This window comes from Triturus cristatus, chromosome 2_2 (genome assembly GCF_964204655.1).
Source record: "Triturus cristatus chromosome 2_2, aTriCri1.1, whole genome shotgun sequence".
Lineage (NCBI taxonomy): Eukaryota > Metazoa > Chordata > Amphibia > Caudata > Salamandridae > Triturus > Triturus cristatus.
The window spans coordinates 433,865,980-433,887,118 of NC_140582.1; the positions used below are offsets into that span (position 1 = coordinate 433,865,980).

The 21,139-nt window shown below is 42.4% G+C and overlaps 1 protein-coding gene across 1 annotated transcript in view; it reads left to right on the forward strand.

The window, feature by feature from the left end:
* MFSD8 (major facilitator superfamily domain containing 8) overlaps nucleotides 1-21,139 on the forward strand; it is a 212,570-nt gene that overhangs the window by 137,962 nt on the left and 53,469 nt on the right. Inside the window, exon 7 of the mRNA XM_085641529.1 lies at nucleotides 21,065-21,123. Coding sequence (XP_085497655.1) covers nucleotides 21,065-21,123 — 59 coding nt within the window. The remainder of the gene's footprint in view (nucleotides 1-21,064; nucleotides 21,124-21,139) is intronic.

Here is a 21,139-nt window from a genome sequence, read left to right on the forward strand (position 1 = left end):
CGGGTGAGAGTTACATATGTACAAATGAAATATTTATTACAGATTAAGTATTTTGAAAAGTTATAGCGATTAAGGTTACACAAATACATATTACGTTTTTACAGATTTAAAGCAGAAAGATTGTTATATCTGTTGAGAGTGTCATGTAACAGCGAGGGCATAAGCCTTTTGTGGAGCGTGGCGAGGAGTGTTATTGAAAAACATGTCTTTGGGAGAGAAGAGTTTTAAGCTCCATATTAAAGATCCAGAAAGAGCTGGTGGTAAGAAGGTTTGGAGGTAGGGAGTTCCAAATTCTAGTTGCATTACTGTAAGCAAAAGAGGCAGAGAAGTCACTCCATTAGAGGTCTAAGTACTTTGGTGTTTCATCATAGAACGCAGATCTGTTGATTACAAGTGTGGCTAATTTGTTAAAAACTGTGGTGGAGCTAAGTGGGTTTGGAAATTGTGTGGTTCTGTGAAGCATAAACCCCCATGGATGCCAGGAAGTTTGGCAAGTTTAAGATGATGTAAGAGGTTGAATAGCAGGAATGACAGTAGTATGATGAGTGGTGAAGTTGTATGATAAACATTCGTAAAAAAGAGATTTGCTAAGTGGGATATGGATTAACATGTGTTAACATACCTTAGTTACAATACAATGTTAAAGGATATGAGAGTCAGTTGAAGTGCCTCAAGTCCAGACGGAACAATAACCTACTTAGTGTGCTTCTCATGTTATGGGTGCACATTGCACTGATTCGCAGAGCACTTTGTATTTTTGTGCTTGTCCTTGGGTACGAAAGCCAGATGAAACATCTGTCGTTGACTTCACCTTGTGTCTAATGGGAGTCAGGCTGTGCAGGGAACAAACGCATCATTGTCCCGGACCCCATGTTATCAGCCGAATCAGAACTGCCTACTTTGCCCAGTATAAGCTGAAGGTTACAAAGGTCACTCTTTCCATGTACCATAAAACGCCTGCCACACTGGTTGGTTAGGCATCCCAGTTCTGTAGTGGACATAAATAAATATGTCCACTCTGTCATTATACCCTTTTATTCTTTGTTAGAATAGATCTTGTGGTGATCTCTACTGAAGAGCATCTCCTGCTATTTTAGTTGAAGCTCCAGCAAAATATATATATTTTTTATTAGAACCACTAATTCGCAGGTCCTTTGGCTCAATAGAGAGGAACAAACTCCATAGTGTGACTTCAGCTACATGAGTTGAAGATGCCTCACATCTTATTAACTCGTTTGATAAACAGAAAGTACGGAATGACTAGAAGGTATAGGCCGTGTACTATTTTGAACAGCAGTCTTTTCCTTGCTGTCAGAACTACCTGCACTGTATTCCCTGTAAAATATATTCTTGGTGTCATCTGGACCATCTACCTCTCACTGCTAATGTGGTAGTTGGGGAAAGGTTGCCTGTAGAGGGCAGGCAGTGTTTTGGGTGCCAGTGATGTTGTAGAGACAGTAATGCATTTCTTTTTTCTTTTTTGGTTGTGAAATATTGTACGTAGCAGATGTTGCTCCAGATACACATGCTTACTTCTGCCATCCAGTGTTGGTCTTGGACGTTTGCAACTTTGATTTTGTTCTAAGAAGTCTCTTAAGTTGCTACATATGGTGTTATTCTTCCTCTTGTTGTGCATTGCACATGGGCACAGATTCCATATTAGATTGACTTTATCCCTCAGGTTCAGACTTGCACCGACTGGGTCTCAAAGTCTTTGTGTTTAGAACACTTTTCGATCTTTGGGCATCACTTTTGACTATGCGCATGTGTCATTGTTTGCTAGATGCATTGAAGGTTGAATCATCACCGAACATCATCACTGACATCTCAAGGTGTCAAGCCCCTTGCACCCTTTGGGGCTCTGAACTACCTTCAATGCGTCTCTATCAGATAATGCAATGTAGGTGATGGAACGGACACTCTTTCAGAATTAGCTATGTTGTCACTGTTAAGTATCTGTGGGCAGATCATCACCTGGTGTGTAATTTGTGTCTGTTGCTAACCACTATGACGAATCGTGTCCCTCACCTTCCAGTCCAAGAAAATCCTTGAGTATCGGAGGGAGCGGTGCAGAAAATGTAACAAGAGGACAATTAAGAGACTGTAATTTACAAATCACAAGCGTCTGATGCATATGTTGAGTAGAAGTCTAGGGAAGTGGTGAGTGGGATTGGTATGGCTGTTGTCCACTTCTGTATCAAACATTTACCTGGAGGGAAAAACTTCAGTGCTGACTGCTTAACACACATGGCTTTGACCGATGAGCAGGTTGTGGATGATTTGTCAGACAATGAATGTGTGGTGGCTGCCCTGGATGCTATTAAGTAATGTGCTCCTGTTACTGAGCAATAATGGTTGGAAGCTTACGCGAAAGATCCTAAGCTTAAGCAGCTCAGGGAGTTTATAATGGGAGGTTTGTCGGAGGATAGAAAGTTGTCTGGAGAGTTAAAGAGCTTTTTTCAGGTGGCCTCTACATTATCTGTGGTTAACGGGTATACTCCATGTTTTTCTGAAACCTTACATAGTCATCAAATCTGCATTACATTAAAAAAAAAAAATACAAAAACATAATAGTCATCAAATCTGCATGGCACCTTTCTTTGACGACATACTACTCCACTTCTCATCGTGAGGATAATGGCATACTGCTCGCCTGCCTCCACAGCATGTGTAGTGCTGGAGCCTGAAGAACTCTCCCCTATAAACGAGGAGATACCTTCTTGTGTGTCCTGCAACAAATGAGGCCAATCAAGTTGCTCTCCTTCCTTCCTCAGAAACCTTGCTCAAGGAGACTGTCTGTGTATCAGACAGACTAAGCAGCAACCTCTTGTTCCACCACCCCTTGCTGCCAAGCAGTGCTGACCCTTTACTCACTTTTGTCACCTGAACAGGAGAAGTGAACTTAGGCAAACCTTTCGGTACTTGGCTGAGATTTCTTATTAGAACCCAATCATCAATTTGAATATCCATATTCCTAAAACTTTTCCCCGCATCAAATCTTTTCTTCATGGCCCTCTGTTTTTGAAACACATGTGCGGCAACTCACAGGGGCCGAAAGTCACGACCAACTGGCAAGACACAGAAATCGTTTCCGCCAGGTGCTGCGAAGCCTTGGTAGACATCCAGTCAAAACGTGAAACCCTGAGAGGTTGGTGGGTGTATGGCATGATTGCTCTGCTTGTCGCCAAGATGTAAAATGAGGAGGCGCAGAGACAGTAGTAAGTTTTCCAGTTTTATTCCAGCTCGTACACCCACAACCATGTGTGTGGCCCCTGTGAGGTACTCCAAGCAACTGAATAACGTTGCCTGAAAACCTCACGGGCATCGTTCCGCTCCTAATTGTGGAATCACATTTAAAACATCACAGAGTATCTTTGCGCTAGATAGACGCATGAGGATATAACATACTTCAGACACCCTTGACCTGTTAGGGAAGGAAGACCCCCTTGGCGTCGAAGAGCAGCAAGAGACTGGTCCATCAGGGCTCTAGCCTGCACAGCTCGTACACAGCCCTGAGATGGTATCCTGAAGGAAATCTGAAGACCAGCAAATTAAGGACGTCAAACTGGTGTCAGGGTCTGGCACACCAAGACCAAGTCCTGAGCTGTGAGTATGCCCGACCTATCTCTCCAAGCCAAGCCCACAAAATAGACCCATTCTGAGGTAAAGAAGCGCTCCCGACAAAGTCAGGCTTTGAGGCCCGAGCATAGGCACTGAGAAAAGACAGCCTTTATGCATAAGCACACACCTACCCGACCCCCTGGCCACAAGAACAAGTTGAGCCCAAGCTCCATCACTTAATTCACAAGCAGACACCAAAGACTCCTTTGGCACAGATGCAAACAAGTGCTGTAGATGTCAAATCCTTAGTACTAAAACACAGTTTAAAGGTGAAAGACAAGCTGCCAGATCCTACAGAGGAGGAAATCGAGGCACCTATTCTTGAAAGACTCCAACAGGAACGGAATGCCATACAAATACACCTGTTGATCTACCCGGTTACAGGTGAAATCTCAGCAAAGACACCTCTGGCTGCCGGACCCTCTTCCATGTAAGAAGAGACTATCCTTTGAAGGAGTTTTCTTACAGGCCTCCATCGGCAGAACCAGCACCAACGAGCGAGGCATAAGGACAGAGCTACAAGCACACTTCCTCTGCCACAAAGTCTACTTCCACCTTCCAGCCTTCACCACCACCTCCACCATCACCACCGGCACCATACACACCAACTCTGCAACCTCTGCCTGAATTGCCACTGGGGTCCCCACTTTTTTACTGAGACCCAGGTAGCACCTACGGTCCTTGTGAACCCTATGGTGAGCCTTTAGGGCACGGCCCCACAGATGATCCCTGGGATAAATGTAAATCCCGACATAGAACACTACCCAGTGAAAGCCTCACCCTCTGACACTAAAGCATATTATGCGGTACCACAAATTTCATCTGCTTATCACATAGGAAGAGAACGATTTCCTTCTTGAAAAGGCCCTATAAGACTGAGCGTAGCATGTAGTTCCTCCCTATGTTAAAGGGCATGCTAAAGTCTGCCCCTGATAATTTTAAAGAGATTATGTCAAAGTGAGAGTTGTAACTCCAAGGGTAGAGAAAACATTCGAAAGCCTCTCCTAATTATTTATTGCATTTTAGGGGGCAGATTGCACCTGTCACACTAGTCTACCTAACAGCCAGCAAGCGTGCTTCTGCACAGGGGACTGGCAATGCTCATGCTCCAGAGAACTACAGCAAAAAGATTGATGCTCCTGGAAAAAGAGTGGCTGTTGGAGCCAGTGCTTAATTTGTAAAATATTAAGTGCAGGTGCTCACATATTTTTAGGAGGCCACACCCACTTCCCTGGCTCCGCCCACTTCATCTACGGGTCCCACCCACTTCCTTTATTGGCTCCACCCACATCCATGAGCCTTAACACATCAGAGCCACCTCCTCACTTCTTGAGTTCCACAAGAAGATGAAGACATGGCTCTTCATACAAGCACTTCAGGGACTTCACACCTACACACATGCCCAATTTCCTGGATACCCTCTTGGGTGATTAGTGTGCTCTACAAATCAATATAAGATCATATAACCTATGGAAAGTCTATGAAAATAACTCAAAAGTGAACTCAAATTAGAGAATGTGTGTACATCTCAAAATGCAGCTTTAAAAAGGTCACTTGAGGACATGTGGCAGCTTTGCAAACTAAAGGGAATATGCTTGTAGTTTGCTGTTTAAAAAAAGGAAGGGATGAAGGAAGGAATACATGAAAGACGGAAGCAACAAATGTAAGCAGGAAGGGGAGTACTGTAATGGATGAAAGAAGGAGGAAATAAGAAAAGAATGTGAAAGGAATAAATGAAGGGATAGAGGGAGAAATTAAGTGAACAATGTGTGATAGGCGAATGGAAAGAAGAAAGGGAAAAAGGAAGAAAAGCAGAAGGAAGAGTGGAGGATAAGACAGGAAGAAATTAAAGAGGGGATGAAGGAAGGAGCAGAAAAAAAAGTGAGGAACAAATAGAGGAAAAAGGAAGAAATGCACCAAGAGAGGAAGGCTGGGAAATGAATGAGGATGTAAGGAAGCAAGAATGGAAAGAAGAAAGGAAGCGTAGCTGGAGAGGCTGATGAAGAGAAAACAGAAAGGAAAAAGATAGGTTGAAGCAAAATAAGAAGGTCTGGGGAATGTATACGAGCGTGGAAGAGACACAGGGAATAATGACAATGTAATATTGCAAAGAAATTTGAAAACAAAATTTTAAAATGGATTTCTATGTCCTTAACACACCATGTATGCTTGTACAGCACATATTCACGAGAGGGGGTCTTGACACCAAATTAAAAAGGTTATTTAACTCAATGGCATTAATTTTATTGACCTCAGAAAGATCAAAGACTGAGTGGCCACACCAAGATTTAAATGTATGACCCTGAGATCAAACACAGATTCCTGGAGTGGATATGAAGAGATGTGTGTAAGTAATAAAAACATTAAAGGGAGAGTTAGGAAGGAGGAGAGGTCTGAAGGCAACGATAGATACAATGATACAAAGGTAGACATAATATGTGAAAACAAATGGGAAAAGCAGAGATTGGGAGTGCAGGATTGGAAAGGAACATAATTAGAATGAAAAGTGGAAAGAGGAGAAAGGCAAGGAGAGAAGAGTAGACAAAGGGAGCGCATAAAAGGAGTTTGGAAGGGAAAGATGAGAAGGTGAAAAGTGAAAAGCAGTTAATGAGGGGAGGCGGCAAAACGCGGTAGGGCAGAAAGTGAAGGAAGAAGAATGGAGACAAGGGAAGGAGTGAGGTGTGAAGGGAAAAAAGGAAAGCAGATACTGAGGGAGAGTAAGAAAAAAGTACAACTCTACATTAAATAATTATGTAAGTTTAAGGGTGACAGGGCGGTATCGTTCTTGGCCTGTCTCATCAATGCGTAGCTGTGCTGTCCTAGACACACAATAGTGATTCTTTAACTGTGTTAAGGTTTTATGCCATCAAAAGATGCTTTGTGCCATCACAATAGGTATTCCTAATAAAAGTTATTACAGTGTCAGTTATACCATCAGGAATAGGCTTTGATGGAGAATTGGGCTCTCATGCTTTAAAGAAATAGTTTTATTATACGATCAGGCTGTGAGACACAAAATTCCACTGCCACCTATTTCAAAATAAAGTTAGACATTGAACTCCATTCAGAGTGACTTCCACAATGCCTTTTGAACTAATAAAGCACAACATTCAACTGAGTCTGCCTGCTGTTGTTGAGATGTGAGCATATACCCCCCACTCTCCAAACCTCCACCCCAAATGTAGTGCCACATTTGCTGAACTTTCTACGGTTGCCACCTGATGGCTTTCTAATCTTTCTAATAGTATCAATGGTATTCAATATCCTGGTTGGTACAAAAATAAGCAGAATCTCCTAAAGCTGGTTATCTTAGCCCTTATCTGTACATACTTCAACAAGCAAATATAACTAGAAAGCACTTTTGGAAGAGTTGAGCCCTGAGTTAAGTATCCTTGACTAATAATTAAGTAATAAAAGACAACAGTCAAGTTATAAATGAATACCTACAATTTTGTTTAAAGTACTATTCTGTATCACATCTGAGTCTTTACAGACTCTTAAAACAACAACAAACGGTCGCCATTTTACTCTGGGAAATGTAGCTAGCAACTCACATGTTCGAAATAGTTCCCCCATCCATGCAATCTAAGTCACAGGTGGGTATTTCTGCCTCTCCATGAGGAAAGCCACAATTTCTAAAGCTCACAGAGCAGCTGAGTCCGGCACCCTCCTCTCACATAAAGCACTACATTTAAGCGATGCATATAAAAGAATGGCGGTTCCCGCCTTTGAAACAAAGCGCAGAGTTTGTGGAGAACTCAAAGTGCAAGGAAGCTGCAAAAATCATACCAGCCTAACTTTGTGCCACAGCTCAAATTCTTTATTGGTATGGCAACTCAAATACTGTTGAGGTTTACACATGGGGTGAAGAGCAGCGCTAACACCTCAAGTTAAAAGTTCAATGTGTGGCAAGAAGAGATGGTTTCTGTGCAAGTGTTCTCGAGTCTTGCAGAATATAGGAGTTTTTAAGAACGAAGACTGCACTTTCCATTTCTATGGTACTCTGTGAAGCAAGTCGCTGTAATGTTTGCCCTTTGCATGTATGTTTTTTTTACCGAAACTGACAAACAGTTTAGGGCTCTAGCCCAGTGATGCTTCAGAGAGAACATGTGACACGTTCACTCATCCGTTACGTGTATATTCTAAATTGTGTCTGTTTTTCCCCCTGGCAGGAGCAGACTGTAAGGGTGCACCATTGTGTTTTTCACCACATGCACACGCCCCATAGAGTAGACTTATCTGTCCCTGCAATACCGTTAGCTCACAAAGTATTTCTGCAAGCACAGATAGTGATATCTTTTTAAGACTTTTATACATTAACATGCGTTTTGTTCTCTAACACGTATACACCACAGATGCACATGGTTGAGAGTCACGCCTTCAGCAGCAGGGACCGGGCTGCCCTATATTTGCAGACTAAGAGTCACGTTGTCAGAACCACAGGCTAAACATTTGGTAGTAGCGTACATTTGACCTTCCATTACTTGCTTCACAGTAACTTCATACACTACTTTTAGCAAGTTACACAATCTTTACTTACTGACTTTTAGTTTGAATTATTACTCTGTAGTTGGCCTGCTGCGCAATGTGCTGTTTGCGACTTCTGTGGCAATTTAAGCTGCGGCTGCGCAGCCTGCTGGGGTGAGCGAGGCAGTGGGTGTATACAAAGTGGAGACAGACTCGCCTGCACCCGAGGGGTGATTACACGCCTGATTCATGTGTTCCCCACAGATCGGCGGTGCCGTCTGCTGTGGCACGTCTTCTCTCTCGGTACAGCAATGGCAGAGCCAGGTCTGGGCATGGTTTTTCCGGCTGCCTTCACAGTAGCGCCCCTTCCCCACTGCCAGACGGCCCCCTTAGGGATCATTGGCGGTAGTGCCCCCACCATGCAACCGGATAGGCAGTGGCCACACTGTCATCTTGAGAAAGCTTTCCGGACCTCGCAGGACAACCTTAAGGTCCGATGGGTGCTTCCTGCGCACTCAATGCCCGCCCTTGCATGCACGGACCCAGCACCTGTCCTCCTGAGCCACAGTTGTGGGGAAAAAAAGTTCGAGAAAAACACTCTTTGTCTCAGCAGACCTGAGCAATCGCTTGGCCGGGTCGAGGAGGCGTGGTTTCAAAACAGACTATACGCTGTTCGCAGCATTTCACGGCCTGAGCTGGGCTTTTCAAGTTGTTCTACCAAAATAAAGAACTGGGACATTTCAATGGTGTCCAATTTGAAATATTTTAGCACACAGTCACATGCGATTATCAGCTTTTCACCGGAAAGACCTGGATGAACTTAAGAAATACAATATCGCACGAGGACCCGGCCCTGAGAAATAAGTGCCGGTGCTAAGCACCGGAAAGCACCGGCACAAATTAAGCACTGGTTGGAGCGGCAAATAATTGGAGAATAGCTAATTCTGTGGCACTTCTCTCACATTACAACAGCGCTTGACCAGGTGCATCTTATCCGGCTTGAGTTTGATGAAATTCTTGAAAAGATGAAAAAGGATACAGAGAAATCCAAATCAATGTGAGCGCTTCATGCCACTACATTCAGGGGCTCCATTCGAAAACACCAGCCCAGAGGGGGTGTGAAGATGGCCTCACCTGAGCATCCTCATTCTTATCAAATGTGGCAGTAGTCCTTTCACCAGCAAGCGGGAAGTGGCTGCAATCGCGGCTCCGACAGAAGTAACAATAGGGGTAGGGTTTAAGGTAGTTGTAGGAGGCTGGCTCTTTATATGATATAATGAAACCAGCAGAAGGTGCACAGTCCGTTACAGAACAGAATAGCAAAACAATAGTTATTGTAGAGAAATACAAGAGATCCTGCAAATATTTTTGACAACCCCTCACAGGAGGTAGGAGTCCATCAGCCCACCCTTATTGGCGGAGCATCGTCATCTGGTACTCCTGGGAATCACTGTCTAGGCCCGAAATCGCAGATCCCCAAGGACTCTGCCTGGTGCACAGACCAGTGATACCCAGAAAGGAAATAAACTCCTGCCAGGGTGTGTACCCAAGTAGTCGAGGGCTCCAGTGGTGTGCAGTGCAAGAAAGTGATGTGGAGTTAAAAATGAATACTTGGTCAAAAAATATGTTTAATGTGGATCAACCAAGTTTCATGTCTAAAAGAACCTATAGTCTGATATATATTTTTACAGGCTAATCTTTGGTTCGTGTGGAAGTGTGGTCGACATGTTTCAGCCGATACGGTGACTTAACCCGGCTTTCATCAGGACCGAGAGAACAACAAAAAACAGCTACTGCCAAACTAATTATAAAGTGATAAAGCTAAGCCCATGCACCAAATGTGAGTGTGGGGTACCAGCGTGGCAATTGCCGATACCTCTGACTGACTCGCAAGCTGTCAGACAGCTTGCGAGTCAGTCAGAGGTATCGACGGACAGAGCGGTGCCTCCTTCTCCGAGCAGTCAGCCGGGTGAGGTGAGGCTGTTCTCCCACACAAAGCTGGGAATGAAGACATTGTTCTTACGCTCAAGTTTGAGCCTTTTCTGGTAGGGTGGCAATTGCCACGCTGGTACCCCACACTCACATTTGGTGCATGGGCTTAGCTTTATCACTTTATAATTAGTTTGGCAGTAGCTGTTTTTTGTTGTTCTCTCGGTCCTGATGAAAGCCGGGTTAAGTCACCGTATCGGCTGAAACATGTCGACCACACTTCCACACGAACCAAAGATTAGCCTGTAAAAATATATATCAGACTATAGGTTCTTTTAGACATGAAACTTGGTTGATCCACATTAAACATATTTTTTGACCAAGTATTCATTTTTAACTCCACATGACTTTCTTGCACTGCACACCACTGGAGCCCTCGACTACTTGGGTACACACCCTGGCAGGAGTTTATTTCCTTTCTGGGTATCACTGGTCTGTGCACCAGGCAGAGTCCTTGGGGATCTGCGATTTCGGGCCTAGACAGTGATTCCCAGGAGTACCAGATGACGATGCTCCGCCAATAAGGGTGGGCTGATGGACTCCTACCTCCTGTGAGGGGTTGTCCCAACTATTTGCAGGATCTCTTGTATTTCTCTACAATAACTATTGTTTTGCTATTCTGTTCTGTAACGGACTGTGCACCTTCTGCTGGTTTCATTGTGTCTATTTGGGATTGGAGGTGTTTCAGTCCTTAAACCAAGTCCCTTATGTTTTTGACCCTCTTATAAATTTGTTGTTTGGTCTTTATATGATATACCACTAAGTGGTTAAATCGTGCAGAGTCCAGAGATTCCCCCAGAAGGTTACAAGGCTCAATGTATACCCAAAGTGCTCTATTGGTGGTAGTGTGGGCAAGCAGGCTGAGGCCTAACACACAGGAGTGTGAGACATTTGTTATGCACACAGTGATCAACTGGTAACACACAACTCAAAAAGGAGATCCATACCAATTTTATAAAAATAAACATCTTTCATGATTTATTTTGAGACCAAGAAATATGTAAAAAGGTAAGTTTGTTTTTCATAAGAAATACTTTTCACTTTAAAAAGTGGACACTGCATATTTCAGTTCAGCAATGTTAACCTACGGAAGAAAAAGAGGAATGCGGTTTTGCAGGTAAGTATACAAAGTACAGTCTTGGTTTTTACTATGAAGAATCTGCACCAGGCAAGGTTCAGGTAAGTAGCAAAACTGCACCACCAGCGGCACAGGGGTGGCTGGGTGCAGGGCTCAAATTCAGAATCTGGCATCAATGTTATCCAATGGAGAAAGGGGGTAATCGAAGAGATGCTGCTCCCAGGTGAGTAAAGAGGTTTGGTAACCCTGTGTCCGGGGGTTAAGGTAAGAACAGGGGGGCCACAAGGCAGCACCAAACTTACACCCTCAGGCACAGGGACAGCCGGGTGCAGAGTGCCAATACAGAGTCTGGCGCCCAATGCAAACCAATGGAGGAAATCCGTGTGGAAGAAAGGCTGCAGGCTCAGGCCAGGAGGCTGTACGAAGGAAACTCACTGCTGCCCAGGTAAGTAGAGATGGTAGGAGACGTAGGGACATAGTCGTGCTCCCTAAGGCCCACGGGCTTCGGGTGCCGGGGTGTCCTCAGGCGGTGGAAGAGTCTTACCGGGCCAGTCATGGTCAGGGAAGAGTGTCCAAGTTGAGGCTGCAGGGTTCGAGGTGAAGTCTGGCAAGGGTTAACCCATGGTAGACTCTTGCTCAGAAGTGCTGGGGAACCTTCACAGGACCAGTGGGCCCCTTGGACTCGGGCTATGGGCGTCTGGTAAGGAGCTGAGTTCTACGGTGGTTTCACGGTTCCTCATGGCAGAGGTCTTTGTTCTTTAAAGTTGGTTTCTTCAGGACAGATCTGCTGTCCACGGGAGATCTTGGTCTTTGTCAAAGGCAGGCAGGCCTCCCAAGTCTTTGAAGGTCGCTGGGCTGCAGGATGAGTATTCTTTTAGCTCAGGATCGTCAAGGGCTGCAGACAGGCTAGTAGGGCAGGGACCAAGTCAGTTGGTGTCTGCAGGCTTCTCTGCTAGTGCGTTGCTGTTGTGTCTGGCTCTTCTTAGGTCATCTGTAATATAATTTCAGGGTCTGTGGGTGCCAATACTAGAATTAGGGGCTTTGCAGGGGAGTGTCAGGTAGATACCAATAGGTTTCTTATCTGGGGTGTCTACACCCTCTATTATGCTGCCCTCCTGTGGGATGGGGGCATAGCCCTAACCCTGATTGGATAAGTTCATTCATCTTCTAGATGGTGGGCACTGAAAAATGTGCTTAACGTTGTCTGCAGCACCTTAAGGGTGGAGTTGGCGAAGGGGGGCATGCTTCCTTTTCCTACTAAGTTTTCCTTTCGGTTTTCCCACCAAGAGTGGTGGTTTGAACCGGGAGCTGCCATCTGCTTCTAGCAGCAGAGGCTGGGGTCGCATTACAAAGGCGGCAAGGCCTTTGAAGCATCCCTCTCGAGCACTGTGCTCATCCTGGGGAGGAGATGTGACACCTCCAACTAGGATGGGCATTGTTTCTGGCCTCAGAGAGCAGGGGTTGTCGACCCAGGGGTCCAGAAACATGTCTTGTGGTGGCAGACTGCCTAAAGCCAGTCAGAGACCACACCAGGGTTGGTAGGTTTTCAGGAGGCACCTCTGAGGTACATTCTGAGTAAATGTTTTAATAAATCCAACACTGGCATCAGTGTGGGTTTATTAAGAGGAGTTGTTTGATACTAAACACTCCTGGGTTCAGTGAAGCCATCATGGTGCTAGGGAACTTGAGTTGTCGAGTTTGTAGCCAATGTACTTTCTTTGTATTCCCTGGCACTTACAATTTTAGGAATAGATTTACATATTGTATGGGTATATCAACTCATGCAGATATGCCCACACCTGTGATATAGTGCATCCTTCCTTATGGCTTGTAAGACCTGCTAGAGGGGTGACTTAACTATATTGGGTAGTGCTGCTTTGACATGGCACACAGGCAGTTTTCCATGATGACTTTGTCATTTTTTACTGCACCTTGGCATGCAGGCTGCTGTGACAGTTAGCATGGTCTTGGTGAGGGGTCCCTAGGGTTTTAGGGAAGGAGCTCTGGCACAGGGGACCTGGTTGACAAGGACCTTGTGCGCTCTCAATCGAAACCACATCAGGTTCCAGGCAAAGAGTGGTGGGCTAACTATGCCAAAGGAGGCACTTTCTCACAGTAGCTTTAGCAAAGGGCTGCACCCATCAAGCACTAACTTGCCATCCCCCACCCTAATCACACTTCAACTGTCGGGGGGAGATTATGCAATTTCCTTTCTCACTGGGAGGAGATCACGTCTGACAAGTGGATATTAGCCATTATTCAATCTGGCAATTGACTAGAACTACACACAATCCCTCCCAACATCCCACCTCGTTGATACTCTCCCAACACAGTACATCTTTCACTCTTCTTCAAGAGGATGTGCTCGCCCTCCTGCAGAAAGGGTGCCATGGAGAAGGTGTCCCCGCAACAACAAGGTTTTGTTATTCCCTAAAAGGATGGTTCTCTTAAGCCTATCCTCATCCTCAAGCCCCTGAACCATTACATCCTCCCAGAACATATTTGCATGTCAACTCTGCAGAATGTTATCCCCCCTCCAACGAGGAGATTATATAACTGCGCTCAATCTCAAGGACTTTCATTTCCTAATACCCTTAACTTTGTGGTAAGTGCTCAACACTTCCAATTTATACTTCTTCCTTTTTGAGTTCCACGGCACATAGATCTATGCGCCACACAAAAAAAACGTAAAATACCAACTCTTCACCTCCAGGTTTCCAAACCCATAGTCCATGGGAAATGCACTCTGGATGATTTGATCAAGAATATTTACCTACGCTTTTCTGCCTCACCCACTACTTCCATATCTAGTCAGAAAGCTCAGGCAAATATCACTAACCCTCATTCTGGTAGCACTGACTTGTGCCAGACAATCATTGTACTCCATTCTCCTAGAGATGGCCTTCCCTCCTCACATGAGGCTACCACTAAGATGAGACCTCCTAACACAGAGGCAGGGGTGAGTGAGACATTCAGATCCCGGACAGCTCAATCTTGCGATTTGGCACCTGAGAACCTAGAATTTAGGCACCTTAACCTTTCTCCGGAGAGTATGTCTATTTTAAAGTAGCCCTGACAGCCCTCGACACAGGCCTGTAATGCATCAAAATGAAAAAAGATTCATTTCCCCTTGTATTTGTATGAACCTAGATCTTATAAAGCAAACAGTACAGGACGTTATTGCCTACCTTTTACATTTGCTGTAAGCATGCCTCTTCTTTCTCCATTCTTTCGCCTTTAGCTGCCATTGCAGCTTTCCTACAAAATAGTGAGAACCAATCCCTTTTTCGGATTCCACTAATTAAGGCTTTTAGGGAGGGTCTTAGAGGGGTAGTTTCCCTAAGAACCCTTCCCTCTCCTGTGTGGAACTTAAGTCTTGTTATACTAGGCTCATGACAGTGCTTGAGCCAATGTATACATGTTCCTTCAATTTAATTCATTAAAGGTTGTGTTTTTTTAGTGGCTAGTACATCTCTTATAAGAATTATTGAACTGCAACTGCTAACTTTCAAAGAGCGTTCATACAAGTACACAAAGAGACAGTTGTTCTTAGAACCAACCATAAGTTTCTCTCTAATGTGGTGTAATTGTTTCACCTTAAGCAACCATTGTGGAGAGAGACCTTCACACACTGGTTGTTAAAAGAGCTCTTATGCATTACATGGGCAGAAACCACAACATCTCGAAAATCAAATCAGCTATTAGTCTGTTGCAGGTGGGTTTTTTCACCCTTTAAATGTGATATCTATAATAATAAGACACATGTGAAATGCAGGAACTGAGTCAGAGTGGCACTTTATTAAAGAACAATTTTAAGCATTAAATGTCAAAGGCACAATGCTAATCAAAAATAGCATAGTGTAATCTAGAAGATAAGTTTCGGAGTCACCTTGCTAGATGAAAAAGTAAATCACGCAATTTTGTAAGTTTAAAAATTATGGCAAATTCAGAGGAGAAAGAAAGAGACAGTTTCACGATATAATAAGCATTATAGCCTCAGCCAAAGATGCTAGAGAAGATGGCTGAGGGAGACCACACACACACACGTCATGAGCCAAGGGTTCATTTGTGCGAGGTAGTCCGTCGAATGGACTGAAGAGCAGATCATTTATACTCTTTTAATGAGGAACTATTGACCACAGATCACAACATTTTTTACCGCAGAACATGATGCACTTTGGCCACTTCTCGGAAATATTAGGAGGAACACTTTGGTCACTTCTCGGAAATATTAGGAAAACAGAAGTGACACTACATTACAAAAGTTTACCAAAAGGTCACTTGATGTTTGACCGTAAATCATAATGAAATTGAACATTTATCAATAAAGATTTTTGCTTCACTTCTCGGAAACTTTTTATTTGAAAGTAGAAGAATACAAAAGGTGGAAAGTCCCAGTTGGCCCCCACTCCTACTCTTGGCCAATTTTGTTCTTCTAAATGACAGACACATCCTGTTATTGCTACATCTTGATGTTCAGAAAGCCCAGTCTCCTCAGAGGCATGGAGCCTACTGCCTCCTACATGCTCAATGCACAACCCTGTCTATGGGCTGGCAGGGAAAATTTAGACTCTTATGCTTCAGATGTGGACAGAATGGGCCTGGAGCACTATATGGTAAAAACTAGACCCTGCCTTAAGTCTTTTTTGCAAAGCCGCACAAAGAACAGCCCATTTCTAAAGCAGGGATAGCTAAGCGGATAGCCAAATGTATTCAGACCTGCTATCTTAAAGCAAAAAGGCTTCTATCTACTCCACCAAGGGTGCACTCCTCCTTAGTAAGGGAACATCCCATTATTGGAAATTTGTAAAGGAGCCATTTGGTCACCTCCACATACTTTCACTAAGCACTACTGTGTGTATATTATAGCCAGTCAACAAGCCATGATAGGCCAGACTGTATTAAGGACCTTATTTCAAACATCTTCATCCACAAGCTAACCACTGCTTCAGGACTGTAGTGCTTTACAGTCTGTGCTTAGCATGTATATCTACAGCAACATATGCTACAAACTGAAAATGTCTCTAAGCATCTGTTTGTTGCGTGTAGTGTGGTGTGGTGGACTCGCATGCCCTCCTCCATAGACACCTGTATTAGTTAAAAATAGGGTCTTATATATCCCTTAACACACATTATGCATCACACAGTAGCAGAATGTTAATTGGTTACAAAACACCTTTCACAAGCTAAAATAATGTTTTTCCACCAATCTGAAAGCAAGACTGATTTCAAGTAAAGTTCATGCCCTGTTTTGTGAAAATCTATTCTGAGGTTTTTAGTACGTCAGAGAGAATAAATCCTTATAGAAATTAAAATGGGAAATAGGGCTTTAAGACCTCTCTGCCCCAACCATTACTTTTGTCTGACCTGCAAATCACCATGAAATGTGTGCAGTTCATGAAAGGGTGCCAAAGTAATTGGTGTAGTATCTTGTGAGTTAGAGATGATGGGACCCTTTTGATTCTGATGGACTCCGTAGAATAGTGACACAATTTCTGTGGGTGTGGTTGATAGAATTCATGTAGAACAGTGTTTCCCAAACTGGGGTCCGAGGACCCCCAGGGGTCCGTGGCACATTCCCAGGGGGTCCGCAGGCAGCAGCTTTAAAAGCACTGCAAAGTTCCTTGTAAAATTAGCAGTTTTCGAGCAACTATAAAAGTGTCAAGAAAATGCCAGTGATTAATGTACCTGCTGGAGAGAGAGGAAAGTTTTGTCTAGTGGCAGCTTTGACTTATCTAATCCTAATGTGAAACAGAGGGTTAATATGCCTACTGCAAAGAACGTGTACAATGCATTTTAAAAACAGTATTTTATGTGCATAGGTCAGTGGGCTACTGATTTTGTCACAGAGATTCTTTTGTCACTGTGCAATTCATAAGGGAAAATCGTAATCTAGCACAGTGTTCTATAAACTGTCAAAGAGCTGCTTGCAAACCTCATGGTAAAAGTTAGAAACATGTTTATTCCCAGTCTATCGTTATCCTGATGCCGCTATGGTCCCACTTCCTGCACATGAACAATTTTGTAATGCCTTTTTGTCACTTCTATGTGTGTTGCCTAATGCAGCACACATGGAATTTACAAAACGTCATTTTTATTAAAGATTGTTTATGTGCAGGAAGGGTCACCATCCTGAACATAAACAATCAAAGGTGTTTTGCTTTTTCTGTTGGAAAAAGCAAAAACGAGGAGAAATAAGGCACTTCTCCTCATTTCGCCAAGTTAAGACCAGGTTTTTCATGGTCTTAATTTTGGTGCTGTCTCCTATTTCAGCTGACCTTGTAAATAGAGGGCAGCGTCAAAATCAATGGGTTTTGGAGTGAAACGCCCTCTGCAACTCCCACTGCCCACCTTTTTCACGCTAAGCATTGCGTGAAAGGGGGCCTTATTTACAAGGCAGCGTTAAGCCACAATAAGTGGCTTAACGCTGCCTTGTAAATAAGGCAAAGCCCCTATTGCCACAGGAACATTGCAAAAAGTGACGTTCCCATGGCGATCGGGACTTGTAAATATGCCCCTAAAATCCTTAGTAATTTGAGTATTTGTTTTGAGTGCACACGTTTGTTTATTTTTTTCGAATTACTGTTTTAATGTTTGAAATTTAAATCCTACAAATTGCTTGGGGGTCCCCGGCTTCCAGTGGTGCCTCAATGGGGGTCCTCAGGAGTCAAAAGTTTGGGAACCACTGATGTAGAATGTTCAGGTAACAGTTAGATGCTGAGGAATAAAAACGTGCAATACAAAGCTCCATGTGTGGCATAATCATTTATATGTCCCGAGGCTTGGGAGCACTCTACAATTGTCATATCGAAAAAATTATTCCCTATGGATCAAAGATCTCAACCATAACCACAGAGTCACTATTGCCGACTTTGAAGAGAGTGTGTGAATATATTTATATATATCTCACAATTCGAACAAGGCAGGCAGTCAGTGGTGTGTTGCTCTAATTCTGATTTATTCACATTCACAACTAATGGTAGCCAACATCACGCCTTGTTCTCAATGCTGGTACAATAGCAGTAAGGTTTTTTAAGCATACACTTCATAATACATATTGTGTGATAATCCTTATAGAGGTTGATGTATGTATAAACATTTTCAAACATATACATACATTACTATCTATAGCCCCTCAGTGGGCTATATAGAATAGTCCTAAATATCATCTCTTTTTATTGCTGTAAATGATTTGTGTTGCATATAAAGAGGAATTATTTTATGAATGTATTGGTGTTCATGTATATTGCTGAAATATTGTGAAAATGTAACAAGCGGTAATGTGTGACCTCGTAAATGTTTTGTGAAACATTATAAGATGGCACCCATAATTTCAGGAATTTTGTCTTGTAGATCTTTAGTTTCTGTGTGCTGCCCTGTTTCACATGTTTCTATAACAAATGGCCATCTAAAATTGTATCAGTATTGCGAACGAGCCGTGGAGGACCCCGAAATGCATTGATATATCATGGGTTTTGTGTGTGAATAACAATTGGAGCAGCAGGCCACTGAGTGCCCACCTTTCTTAGTTTGAATTGGATTATTGGAAGGCTTTCTCGGTCCTTGGTGGAGGCACCTGCACCTACAGAGTAAAGGTTCTCTCCAGGGAAATAATTGAGTAGATGATATATATTTGGTGTGATTTACCAAGATTCGATACACATGCTTGCAGTTTTCTCCATACGTTCCCTTCACATTAACGAACATTCGCATTACAGCTGAAGTTTAAAACATATTTAATCCATCATTAGGCTACTGCTATAGTGTACTTGATTCGAGGCAGACTATAAGTGAATGTATTGAACATTGAGTCCTAACCTCCCTTGACTGACATAGAGAAAATATTGCTTAGGAAACACATGGAAAAAAATAACATCAACTTCATTACAGAAGCCGTAGTAGAAACATAGTTGATGTAGATAGAGACTTCAAATGCTATTCACAAACCGACACCTACAGGGCCTATTCACAAACTGCATTTTGCAGTACGTTTTGTAGTTATACTGTTGTACTTTTAAAGGATATAAACTGCTTTTCATCAATTTCCACCTAGCATATCTCTTCTTTTGGGAGAGCCACACACAGGGAAGTTTACAACTTAAGGGTCGATTACGATCTCGTTAGAGAACTCGTTACAGAATCCGGTTCTGCGAGTCCAACCGACCGATTACAATGCTTCCCAACATCGTTCAGTCAGATTCCATTGACTTCAAAGGGAGCCTGTGCTCCGAACGAGAACACAGGCTCCCATTGTAAAAAGGGGTGGGTGGGGAAAACCTTTCACCCTGTGGCGGGCACCCCATGGTGCCTACCACATTGTGCATGGTTGGCAAGAGGGGTCTCTTGGGTACCCCCACGGGCCCCATTCGGACGTCTTTCGGTGAAGGGGGGCCTGCACCGGGCCCCCAAAGACAGATTCAGACACCCGTTTCGTGTAAAGTTGAAGGGAAATTAAAAAAGTTTATTAAACGTTATATTAGTAAAAATGTTTATGTTAAATACTAATGTAATTTAATTGTATATTTTTATTTTAAATTGAGATCAAAGGACAAAATAATACAGCATTACTAGCCTAGTTTTGAATTACATTTTTTATTCATTTAAATATAGTAAATTAAAATGTTTTTTGAAGATTACATTAAAAAAAATCCTACATAAAGTTAAAAAAATATTATGCATTAATCATTATTAAGAGTAATATATAAAATTAAAAGTATTTAAATTATAGTTTAATACAAATTAATGGTACAATAATTTAGAACATAAAAAATCGTTACAATATGTTTTTGTATACAAAATGTTTTAATTTTCTATATTTATTTTACATTAGATATTTATTTATATTTTCAACTATTTTAATTTAACATTATTTCATAGGGAGTTTTATTTTAGGTCTCTGTCTCGATTATTTTCTGTGGGTAGAGTTGCAGTATCAGTGGTTGGTCATGTGTGGTGCTGGCCGTACAACTGTTTCTTTTTGGCAGTAGCAACTTACATTCATACATTTGGCTCCATCCACTTTTTCAGGGGGTAGAGACATGTAAGTATACACTTTTATGTAACTATTCTCTTTTATTTTGTGAATAGTCTAAATTTAAATAGTAAAGTTACTCAAAAGTGTAAGAGTAAATTAGCCGTGTAAATTGCTCACAACTGCAATTTACTTTTGTGAATAGCCCTGCTAGATTCAGTGTAACAATCCATTTGTTCCTAACTATTTTAATTTCAGCTCAAGGTTTATGTTTTATTTTAGGTTTATTTATTGTGAATAATACTTGTGTAATTACCAATCCTTTTAAGAGCACTTCAAGTCCAAGTGGGAAAACTATATCAACATCTGTCATCATTTTGCTTTGCTTCACGTGAAAGACTTATTTTTAGATACACATTTTTCCAGTTAGTCATTGGTCTCCTTTCAGTTTGATTAACAACTACATACATTTGTTAAGGTTGCATGAATATTCCATTCATTTGAAATCAGGTCCATGCCTCAAATCAAAAGTAACATGTTATGGTAATTATATAAAAAGTTCCACATGTTCTGTCTTCTTTTCAGTTAATAATGTAATACAATTTTTGATTTCACACTTTAGCTACCATGTTTTCTAAGCTGTGTTTTCACAATGTTGATGGCAAAAACTTTAACTTTGTGTTGTGACTGCAGAATTTGTTAAATCTTTATTTTTAGGACTGTCTGATGTTCTAAGATATAGTTTTAAGACATAGACAACTATCTGTAAACTTTCTCCAGCACAAACGTTTCAATAACATATATAATATAATCACTTGTATATGTGTTAAGAAGTGTTAGAACATCTGTGAAAATATTCTGAAATCTTCCCCATCATTTTTGTAGTGTTAATTTCGCTACTGTATGAGAAATATAACTCAAAATGTCATGTTTTGTAGAGAGCATCATGTGGATGACCTGGGAAAACTGAGTAAGAGTATTAACTCCGAAGTGGAAGGTAACATTATGTCCGC